Raw genomic sequence first — 12,120 nt, 5'->3', positions numbered from 1 at the left:
GGGGGGTTCCCTTTGGTGGGCGGGCCAGGTGGGGACACCAGTGGAGCTTTGGTGGGGGAGGAAGGGGGCAGGGGTGGGGGTAGGGGTGGAGGAGGTGGAGGTGGGGTGGGAGGCGGTGGGGCAGGCATGCTGGGGCGAGGAGGGACTGTCCTGGCGGTGCCATGAGCCTCGGAGGCATTGCCTAGCCTGGGAGATGCAGGAGGGTTAAGTGGGCCACTGAGAGTTTTCGTGGGAAGCCGGGGAGAAGGTGCGCGGGAGCCAGGGGCCTGCCCTGTCTTGCCACCTGGAAGTGAAACAAGTTCTGAGTCAGCTCAGAGACAGAGGAAGGAGAAACCCAAGTTTGCGGGCAGTGATGACAGACGCCGTCCAGCATGATGTCCGTGAACTGCACGGCGGACGCTCTCATCCTGCAGGTTCACCCGAAGCCTCAGGGGCAGCAGCTCACAGCCCAGGTCAGGCCGCCAGACTGTGGTGCAGGACCAGCTTTCCTGTTCTATCCCACCTCTGCCCTCACCTGCCAAGGGCCCAGGAATCTCTCGGCCCAGGGCAACTGGGCTGCTCTGACCTCCTTCGCCCTTCCTCATTTCAAGGCCACCCTCACACTTATTCACCACTACCCACTGGGTCAATCCAGTAGGAGACCCAGCCCTCACATCGTGGTTTGGATCTTCAGGTGTACCAACCGGAAGCTCCTTGCTAGGGAGGTTTTCCTCATTTCCAGCATTACGTGAACATTCATTTTCTGTGTCAAGATCAGAAGATGAATCATTCCTTGTATAAGGTCACTCAGAAGTCAGTGGGAAGACACCCTGCCTTGGGGATCCAGGTCCAATGACCTCGAACCTCCCAGTTCCATAGCCTCTGGAAGTTCCAAATTTCTTTTCTGAAAGACATGCCCATTTCCAACAGGTTCTCTGTCTCTTGGTGTCCTGGCTTCCTTATCCCACAGATCCACGAACCCCCAACTTGAAACCAATGCTTCTTTGGAACTCAACAATGGCACACTCCTCACAGCGATCTGTGTTCGGTGTGCTTCACGGAAGACTGGGTTGAGGTGCTCCCTAGGAGGCGCCTCGTCACTCTTTGCACAAAGCCCCTTCACTGTACTGTTACCCCTTGCCCCTTCGTCCCTCTCTCACATGGAGAAGAATGTTCCTCTCCCCGTTTACTAAAGCATGGAAGTTCTGCGATCACTGCTTAAATGTGTCCTTGGAGCATCACTGTCCACCCAGGAGGCATGCTAAAATACCCCTTGCAAACAAATACAGTGCTCTCCCGAATGGAATTCCGGGGAATCCGTCTTTTTTTTTTTTTTTTTTAAAGATTTTATTTATTTATTTGACAGAGAGAGAGAGAGAGAGGGAACACAAGCAGGGGGAACAGCAGAGGGAGAGGGAGAAGCAGGCTTCCCGCAGAGCAAGGAGCCCGATGCGGGGCTCGATCCCAGGACCCTGGGATCATGACCTGAGCCAAAGGCAGACGCTTACCCGACTGAGCCACCCAGGCGCCCCCGGGGAATCCGTCTTTTCCTGTTCTCCCACCCTTATATTTTATTACCCCTCTGAAAACATGTGGAGAACACGTGAAAAGATGGTTGCTTCTCCTATCTACAGCTTCCCGGGTGTTGCGGAATAAAAAACACAGCTTTCAAATCAGATTATAAACCCCAGCATCTGGTGGCGGTTCTGAGCTTTTCAGCTGATGAGTCTCCAGTTGTGTTTACCCAACCAGGTGCAAGATCGTACCCCGGAGGACTTGATGCCGAAAGCCAGGCCAATCAAAGTGAGGTGTGGCGGAGGGGACGCTGGGGCTGAAATTCAGTGGGCAGGATGGCAGCATCTGGCCTTCCCCAGGGATGGCCCTCATCTGGCTAAGAGGTGACAGTTACCTTGGCAGCACTACTCATTGCAAGTCTCAGCTACGGAATGGCTGCTCTTGGGGCAGGGTGGTAATGTCACCATTCCTCTGTGGAGGGTTTTCTTTGCAGCCGTTCCAGAAGAGACAATGTCTTCCACTCTGTCTGACTTGATTCCCCTTGGGGTCAGTTGGCTGACCGTGACCAGGAGGGAAGGCCCCCCCACCTGGCCTTTCCAAGGACAGGACCGACCTACCACCCGCAACTCTAACGTTAGACATTTTATGTGAGGTTTAGGGCAGGTGTCAGGCTCAGAGATTCCTGCCTCCAAGCCTGTTTCCATAGTCCACGAGATGAAGATGGAGGACCAAGGCAGTCCCTAACAAGGCGAGGCCTCCCTATATGCCTACTCGCTCCATGAACTTTAAAGGGCTAACAAGTTTGAGGAGCAGGATCAGCCCCTGAGTAACCACTGCAGACTTTTGAAGTGACGGAGGACACACCATGTCCCCAAGACTCAAAAACTCTTAGAATGAGTCAGTTAAAAGTGCAGAAGCTTCTGTTTACTAAGCAGCCAAGCAAATGAGAAGTGGGCAAACCTATTTTTCCTATGACATGAACAGTAGAGACCAGGTAGGCACAAGTCCTCATTTGGCTTACGCTCATGCCCACTCCAGGATGCGTCAGAGGGCTGGCAGCACGCGTTTCAGGTGAGACCTACAGACAGAGGAACTAACTGTGTCAAGTGCAGGCCAGGAAGCCCAGTAGCACGGGGCTAGCGGACAGAGCCAAGGGAAGGAAGTGCCAAGGGAAGGGAGGAGGCTTTCCTTCATAACACAAATGCTAACCCTAGAAATCCAAGGAGAAACACAAAAGGAGACCACAAAGCGGGTGGGGAAAGGCCAGCTTGAGTGCATCAAGAGCCTGAGGGTTATCAAAAGATGAAATACGTCTTCTTCCTTTAATCTGTGTATGTTTCCAGAAGACCTTAGACTGCACGGAAGTCTCATTACACATTCCATAGAACCGAGTAGTGTTACTCATCCTATCTTATTTTATTTTAAAGATTTTATTTATTTATTTATTTATTTATTTATTTATTTATTTATTTGAGAGAGAGTGAGAGAGAGAGAGAGGGAGAGAGAATGAATTGGGGGAAGGACAGAATGGGGGAGGGAGAACCAGACTCCCTGCTAAGCGGGGAGCCCTACACCCGGCGATCCCAGGCCAATCCCAGGACCCTGGGATCATGACCTGAGCTGAAGTCACATGCTTAACTGACTGAAGCACCCAGACGCCCCCCATCTTATTTTAATTATCACTCCTTCAGAATGCTAAGGCAGGATGACATCATAACTTTTGAAGACATTTTATGGCTGCATTGCTGTAAAGACAAATATAATCTTTGACTCTAAAAGTTCATGGTTTTTTTTCTGATTTAAAAAGATAGCCAAACATTTTCATGGACCGCCAGAAGTACTGTGAGCACTAGCCTCTGTGCTTTCTGGGCCTAATGGCTCTAAGCAACCATGCTACCCACTCCCACATTCCATTCAACAAATATTTACTGAGCACCTACTATGCGTCAGGCATTTTTAAGGCAGTGAGAAAAACATAGTTCCTGCCTTTGCAGAGCTTACATTTAGAGGGAGAAGACAGAAATAAACAAATAAACCAGTAAATATATGTCAGATGGTGGTAAGTAATACAAGGAAACTAAAGGTAGAGGGGATATGGAGTAAGGGAGTGAGGCTGATATTTTATATGGGTTGATGAATAAAGCCTCACTGATAGGTTGATCAGGTGCCCCTTGAGCAGAGACCTGAAGGAAGGGAGAGAATGAGCCACGTGGACACCTGAGGAAGAGTGTTTCCGGTCAAGGGAGCAGTCAGTGCAAGGGCCCTATGGCAGCAACATGCCTGGTGTGTGCACGAACAGCAAGGAGGGCCAGGTGGCTGGAAGGGAGGGTGTGTGCTAGCAAGAGTCAGGTAGGCAACAACATGAGAGAGGTAGCAAAGGCGGAAGTCCTTTTCTCTGAATGACCAGGAAGCTGATGGAAGGAGAGAGAGGACAGCCATGGTCTGTCTTACTCTGACATGGCACCCAGTCCATGCATCTATTTATTGGCTCTGTCCTTGAGCTACCATCCTGTAGCAGGCATCATCAGCCACTGCATTATGGATTTCCATCTCCTCTACAGAAATTAATCCTTGTTTAACAGAGTGGCTCAAGCATCGGACATTTGTGTCCTAGTGTTGACAGATAGGAATGCAGACGAGCTGGCTTCCTTTGGCTGGTCCTTGTTAAAACTGACTGGGGGCTATTTCTCCTACCTGTACTTCAGTGAAGAGAAACTAGTGGACATTTTATATCACACAGGATGTTTATTTGATACCACTCGGGAATTTTGAAAAAGAAGGCGGCACTGGGAAATGCCAACCCTCTTTGCTAAACCCTTAGCAAAAAAAGAGGAAATGCAATGGCCTCTGAGAAGGTTCAAATTGGATCTCAAAGCATCCTAGAGCTCTTATCTTGGCTGGACTTTATCAGTAGGCGACAGCAGCAAATGCACCCCATTATGTCAAACAGCCACAGAGCCCATTGAAAAGGTTAGCAAACCCCATGGCAGAAGATTGTATACCAGCAATGTTTGGGGCTCGATATTCCCTGATTAATGCAATTCTTGGAGTTTATTTCAGCTTGCTGGCTAAAGAGAACAATAATAGGAAAAACCCTTCTATTACACATAATTAATATATATTTGCCCAATTTTAATGTGATACTTTCAAAATATCTGATACCCACTAACACACAAATGACTGCAGTAGACTGGCTGAAGAAATGGCCTTGATTATCCACTCACTCCTGATTCCGTAATCTTTGAAATGCGATTTTGCCAATCCTCCCATCAAGAAGTGAAGTGTCTTTTCCCACCCTTGTTTCTGAGCTGGTCCTGTGACTTGGACAAGAGGATGTGGTAGGAAGTAATATTGTGCCAACTCCAAGACTAAGCCTTAAGAGACTTTATATACTTCTGTCCTCTCTGTTGGAACCCTGCCACCAACAGCAAAAACAATCCCAAATAGTCTGCTAGACATTGAGAGACCATATGGATGTGTCAGGCCAGTCATCTCCACTGAGGCACCAAAGATAAAAGAAATACAAGATTAGCAAAAGCCATCTGACCAAGCTGTACGTACCAGAGGGAGCCTAGCTGAGACCACCCTAAATTGCCAACCACAGAACTGTAAGCTAGATACATAGTCGTTTAAGGTCCCTAAGTTTTAGGGTATTTTGTTATGTATAATAATGAAATACCCTACTGATAACAATACCCAACTGATAACAATGACTGATACATTACGGTGACATCACTAAGATTTTTCTAAAGTGCTTTATACCTTTTATCTGTACTTTGCAGTCTGGGCCCCAATCACACCACTGCTAAACACTACACACTGTGGCAAGTCATTCTTCAATTATTACAATGGGATGATTTAAACAGGATGATGATTTATGGATACTTCCAGGGCATGCGCCCAAATCCGAGATCTCCTGCTACACAACTTTTCACTAAAAACGTGTCACAGTCCTCATGGCTCACAAGCATTGCCCAGTTGGTTCGACACATGAAGGAGCAAACGATCACGAGGTAGCCAGTCTGAATTCTCTCTTACCTGCCACATCCCTCTGGCCGGCTGGTCTCAACACAGGAAAGCCACCAGCAAACAGGTCTCCCAGGCTTGGGGGTGTGCTTCCACCTCGAGAGTTTGCAGACCCTCCTCCTTCTTTGTTGATTCCTTTAGAACCTTTGCAGAGAAGAGGCAAGTAAATGAGGACTTGCGAGCAGAGCTGAGCAGCCCGTTCTAAGCCCGGGGCAGTGATCCAACAGCGCCTGGGGCAGCCTTTCCATCCTCCCACCTCCAGCCTTACCCTCCCAGTGGGCATCTTTCCCAAACCCCTCTGCCTGGTTACCCCGCAGACTCATGTGCTCACGCCTGTCTGCTACTCTCTGTGGACCTACCCAGGAACCGATGACCATCGGTAGCTGAGCACCCTGAAAAGTGACCCAAACAAAGGGACCTAAATGCTGCCATTCCCCAGATGCCTGTGAGGGAACTGGCAGCACCTTTCAAATGAGAACACCCAAATGTTGTAGGTGGAGTGCTGGCTCTATTTTCAACTCGACTGTTGCTGTGGGAGGCTCAGACAGAGAAAACCCACAGATTTAGTTCAGTCAGTAATTGTAACTTCTTGTCCACAGAGTCTGGCCCAGGACTGCAAGCAGGAAGTGAAGGTCTGCAATGATTGGTGCTTTGGCATTTTCCTTCTCAGTCTCCCCAGCATTTACTCCCTACACCCCGCACCCTCCCCTGCAGCTTTCCTTCTATAGAAGAGAAAGCTTGCGAAACGCTGGGGGAGAGGTGTCACTAATTCTAGCCTTCCAGGTGGGTGTGATGACCAACTCCATTCAATGAGAAGACATTCGGCTTAGACAAGAATTTCTAGCAAGAAATGTTCACAGCCTGAAGCTCACTTGCACAGAGGAATCAGGGCACAGTGCCCACTGGTGGATGAATACATTTAGATTATTCTGAGTATTAATATATATTACCTATCCACTGGAATGATTAGGGAGTGAGTATTCCAATCAAATGGGTTTATCTGGTAATTGGGCTTAACCAATTAGTGGGTCTAACTGGAAACGAATTTTTATTGCAATGTTGAAAATATTTCTTAAAATGATTTATCTATCCCTGTATACTAAAATGTATAATTACAGGGCGCCTGGGTGGCTCAGTTGGTTAAGCGACTGCCTTCGGCTCAGGTCATGATCCTGGAGTCCCGGGATCGAGTCCCGCATCGGGCTCCCTGCTCGGCGGGGAGTCTGCTTCTCCCTCTGACCCTCCCCACTCCCATGCTCTCTCTATCTCATTCTCTCTCTCAAATAAATGAATAAAATCTTTAAAAAAAAAAATAAATAAATAAAATAAAATAAAATATATAATTACAGATACTAGATACAATTATATTTTTAGGACTATCTTTGAGAATTACCATCATGTGCATCATTGAAAACTATATGAAGACAGATGACATTGATAAATAGTTCTGCATAGATTATTTCAACCTTCGGCAATCTTGACCAAAAAAAAAGCAGGTATTACTACCTCCCCCATTTTGTAGATGAGCGGACTGAATCTCTGAGAAGTTCCCAGATGCGCCTGGTAGCAGACTCGGGACTCAGCCTGGGTCATGTGACCCAAGCACAGGGCCCCTCTTACTCTGTACGTAGAAAGCTGCAGTCATGGGATCCTATGAGAGAATTCTGAATACATCTTTTTTCCTAGCGAACACAAAAATTTGGCATACTTTAATGTTGAGACTTTAATTTTTCTCTCTTTGAGGACTAGGTGGATGCAGGGTAAGCGATCTTTAGAAGGTATCTCACCGTGGATGAACACAGAGTAGAATATCCAGACGATGGAATATTAGTCAGCAATAAGGAGTAAAGACCTGTAGTGTGTACTACAGCATGGATGAACTCTGAAAACATTATGCTAAGTGAAGGAGCCAGTCACAAAAGGCCACATATTGTATGATTCCGTTCACATGAATATCCCCAAGAGGCAAACCCACAGAGACCAGCTGCCAGGGACTGGGGGAGGGGCGGAATGGGGAGTGACATGTAATGGGCGTGGGGTCTCCTTCTGGGGTGACGAAAATGTTCTGAAACTAGACCGAGGTGATGGTTGCAACCACATTGTGAATGTACAAATGCCACTGAAATGGACACTTTAAATGGCTAAAATGGTGAATTTTATATTATGTGTGTTTTATCACAATGTAAAAAAAGTATCCCACCATGTTTTTGCTTGTTTGTTTGTTTAGCATTCCAACAGTGGTAGAAGATATGCTCTAAACCATCTGTAGACCTGGAAAGGAGCTCTGACTCTCTCACTCACGCGGCCCATACATCGTTCAAGTCTGTGAAGGCCCAAAGTGCGTCCTGGGTAACTAGTGTTGCCCCTGCTCTGAGCAAGCCAGCAGTGCCTGGCTGAGCCCCACATGGCCTGCCCCTGACTCACGGCAGGCCCGGCCCAGCTGCTCACTTACTCTCAATCTGTGGGGCACTGCGGTCATTGATCTGGGTGACTTTCCGTAGGCGAGTTCCTTGCTGGATATCAGCCAACAGTGCACTCCGATCTTTGGGGCCTGCCTTTCTCAAGCTGGAAACGTCTGTACCTACCTGTAAGGGAACAAGAGGGATGTGAGTATAACCACATACAGTATCATAATCTACTTTTTGCTAGTACAACTTCCTTGTGTCCCACTCCCTTCTGCCTACGAAAGTCTTTCAATTTGTACAGCTCCTGGGGGCTCTTTTCTGTTAGATGGGCTTTCTATCTCTTTTCTCTGTTAGATGGGCTGCTGCCCGATTTCATGAATCACTGAATAAAATCAGATCTTTAAAATTTACTCAGTTGAATTTTGTTTTTAAACATTTCCGCTGTAGCTTGGGCTGACATGGTAGGGGTGCCCATGGGATCGCAGAACCAGGGAGCACTAGACAGAACGGATGCAGCTTGGCGGCAAATAAGGGGAGGGGGAGGACTGCACTGGGAGACACAACCAGGAGGAAACACAGAAGGTTTATACCATGTGCACGGAGACCTGGTTAAACAGTTCTCAAAGCCAGAAATACTTCCTAGCACCTGCTGTATAGGAGGTACCATGTGTCTTTAGTTTTCAGCTGAAATATCATGACTTCAGAGGCTTTTTCTAACCCTCCAGCCTAAGGAAGGCCCCCCAGTGTTCTCTCTTCGGGTACCATCTTCCTTGTTCCTCTGCAATTCCTATCACCTTGTATCAATTTATCTTTCCTTGTGGAAAATGGCCATTCGCGGTTACGAGTTTAAGGTTCACCACCCACACAGGACTCTGTCAGGAAAAAGATCTTACTCGTTTTGTTCACAAATGCATTTCTTTTTTTTTCTTTCTTTTTTTTTTTAAATATTTTATTTATTTATTTGACAGAGAGAGAGAACCAAATAAAGAGCGAGAGAGGGAACACAAGCAGGGGGAGTGGGAGAGGGAGAAGCAGGGGGAGTAGGAGAGGGAGAAGCAGGCTTCCCGCCAAGCGGGGAGCCCCATGTGGGGCTCGATCCCAGGACCCTGAGATCACGACCTGAGCCGAAGGCAGACGCTTAACGACTGAGCCACCCAGGCGCCCCACAAATGCATTTCTAGAGAGAGTAACAGGACCTGTCCGCAGATAGGCATATCTGCAGTGACTACCAGACGAATGAAGGAGTGAGTGAATTAGACCCCGGGTGTATAGAATACACTGGCCTTGCCTTCAAGGGCATGCGTGCGTGCCAGGGAGACGCGACACACGTGCATGGAATTAAGCCACTACATAATGCGGCACATGACGTAAGTCCTACAGAGAGGAAAGCCACCAAGGGTTCAGAAATGGCCATATTCGTCAGGCCACAAGGAAGATACGAGACTTTAAGACGGTCCTCGAAGTATAGATAAGATTTACAAATCCTTGCTCTGGCCATTTCTGTTCAGAAAAGGACAATTCAGCTTTGTCGACTATATAGTCAGAGACTCTCCCGTGTCACAGGCTAGAAACAAGGGCAACTGCGGTTTTAGCTAAAGTGTGCTGAGAGTGCATTTCTACTGGCTGACTCTACTGCATGGTAAGGCATCTTCCGCGGGCTTTGAAGGGCATACGCTTCTTGTTGCCTAGAAACAAGCCTTTTGAACCCTTGAGGGGGGCTCATGGACCATGGTCAATAATGGAGCGATAAGCAAAGGGCCCCAACCCTAATGATTACCTGGTTTTAGAATGCATTATTAATGCACACATACAACAGGGAATTTCTCATACAACATGCTTTTATTAAAAAGTCTCTCTATATAAACAATTAATATCAATAAATTATTTTATTTTATTTTATTATTTTTTTTAAAGATTTTATTTATTTATTTGAGAGAGAAAATGAGAGACAGAGAGCACGAGAGGGAAGAGGGTCAGAGGGAGAAGCAGACCCCCTGCTGAGCAGGGAGTCCGATGCGGGACTCGATCCCGGGACTCCAGGATCATGACCTGAGCCGAAGGCAGTCGCTTAACCAACTGAGCCACCCAGGCGCCCCAATAAATAATTTTAAACTGCAAAGTTTTAAGATCTTTAAAGTCTCTCATTTTATTTATAAGTAGTTAATGACAAGAATAAAGAGCCAACAGAAATATCATGACTCTAGTCAAGAGGGTATAAACATTTTTGCAAAAATCTAGCATTACAATCTCAGACATGTACTATGGTCAGGGATTAGAGGGACAGAGTGCTTTGTAGCTTTCTTCCTAGTTACAAGATAAATCACACACTGAATTATGATGATAGTCATGGTGCAACTCAGGTGATAGCCTTGGGGAAGGCAAAGGTTAGAACGGTGCGTTCTTCTGCTTAAAGAAGCAGCTTGACCCATGAACAAACCTTATAGCTAATAATCCTGGGGTGGGAGTGGGTCATCTCATCTAATTTACACTTGACTGTTTATTACCGAAATGTATCCCCTACTCCCCAAACTTGCCCATCCCAAGCTTTTTAGGTGAGGGCTATGAAGAAGGTTATATGTCCTTGGGATAATTATTTTGAGTACCTACTTAGCACAGGCCTCAATAGGTTCTTGACGATTCCACATCACAGATGTGTAGATAAACATCTTCCAAATCAGCAGCAGGATACGGCAAGTCATATCACGTGTACATGCTGCAGTTCAATTTGCTGGACTAAATTTAATATTCCTTCTTTGACTTCTTGGCTTCCTTTCCCGCTGCACTTGTTGGCCCTGATGACTTTCCACTAGAGGGCTCTCCCTCCCCTGATACTGAGATGGTATCAGTCAAGCCTCTCCTTCGAGGTCAAGAACCAGTAACTTCAGGGCTAGGGTGACCCTAGAGATTTAGGCTGAATGGGCTTTGTACAAAAGGACATCTAAGGACATATTCATTCGCACACTGAAAACTGTATTACACTGTGACAGTCTTTTCTACTCCACCTGCAATATTTTTTAACAATTCACTCATAATTTGCTTTCTTAAAAAACCCCAAGAAGTCTTGTTACTGTGGTTACAAGGGTACAGAAACAGAAAAGAGAAGATTTCCAGATATTCACTCGTTCTTTTATTCTTTGCAAATCCTGGTTACTAGCAACGTCACGAAAAGTATAATCAACAGAGAAAAAGCCACTCCTAGACACTTTTCCTGTGGTAATATATCCACTAAACATGCCTCCCTCACGGTGTGTGCACAAGTGCGTGCGCAAACACACACACACACACACACACACTCACTCAGCAAACCAAAACATTACTTCAACGTTTGTTCTTGTTCTTTCTCCACATTGCTATTGAGTGTGACAACCTGTTGAGTCGCACATAAACCTTTTGTGGACTCAGTTCCCCCATAGTGAGCTCCAAATGGAATAGCTTGGATCCCAAAAAGATGCAAAGTAGCAGAAGAGCAATGCAAATGAACCCACCCTGAGCCATCCAAAGGCTGAAGAACTGAAGTGATCCAGTAAGATCACAAAGACAAAAACTGACTGACAGTTCTAACAGAGCCAAGGGTGGTGAAGTGTCTGTTCTCCCATCCTGATAAATCAGAAAAGCTTTCGCATGTCCCTTTGTCATCCCAGCAAATGAGCTGATCCGGTTTTGGTGTGGTTGGGGGTGGGGGGCGGGGAATGGCAGTCCAGCCCAGAAACGCATGTCCTGCTGTTTGTCACGCTGCCATTATATGCCATTCCTGCATCTGATTCATACTGATTTCTGTGAGAAACATTAATAAAAAAAAAATCCAGTCGGTTAGTCCAAATCTAGCAGGTTGTTTGTCTCAAGGATGATCTAAATCCTACCATCTTCATACAATTTCAGCTTTGCAGCTTCTGAAAGGTACATTCTCCAATGTGGCTGTTAAACCTAAAATTAATTCTCAGGTTTCCAGGCACACAGCCTGCTCATTCCCTTGGCCCTCAGCCCACTCCTGCCTTCCACACTTGGGGGCAGACAGCTCTCAGCAGCCAGGGTACTTGGATTTCAGGACCAAACCTGAGTCCCCAGGCCAGCCTGAATAGCACTGCCTCCCCCTGCCACTACCAGCTTGCGGGAGGAGAACACGGGGAGCCTGGGATATGAAACACAGACGGGAAGTATGTTCAGAGAAAACTGACACAATGTTCCCTACACCCCA

At 46.8% G+C, this 12,120-nt stretch overlaps 1 protein-coding gene across 1 annotated transcript in view; it reads right to left on the bottom strand.

The window, feature by feature from the left end:
* Positions 1-9,339, bottom strand: part of WIPF3 (WAS/WASL interacting protein family member 3) — a 25,898-nt gene extending 16,559 nt beyond the window's left edge. Inside the window, exons 1-4 of the mRNA XM_021689547.1 lie at positions 9,304-9,339; positions 7,973-8,105; positions 5,533-5,664; positions 2-283 (exon numbers count right to left, since the gene is read on the bottom strand). Coding sequence (XP_021545222.1) covers positions 2-283; positions 5,533-5,664; positions 7,973-8,105; positions 9,304-9,339 — 583 coding nt within the window. The remainder of the gene's footprint in view (position 1; positions 284-5,532; positions 5,665-7,972; positions 8,106-9,303) is intronic.
* Positions 9,340-12,120: the final 2,781 nt, after the last annotated feature.

Source organism: Neomonachus schauinslandi, chromosome 12 (assembly GCF_002201575.2).
Source record: "Neomonachus schauinslandi chromosome 12, ASM220157v2, whole genome shotgun sequence".
Classification (NCBI taxonomy): Eukaryota; Metazoa; Chordata; class Mammalia; order Carnivora; family Phocidae; genus Neomonachus; species Neomonachus schauinslandi.
This window is presented reverse-complemented; position numbering and strand designations above follow the sequence as displayed.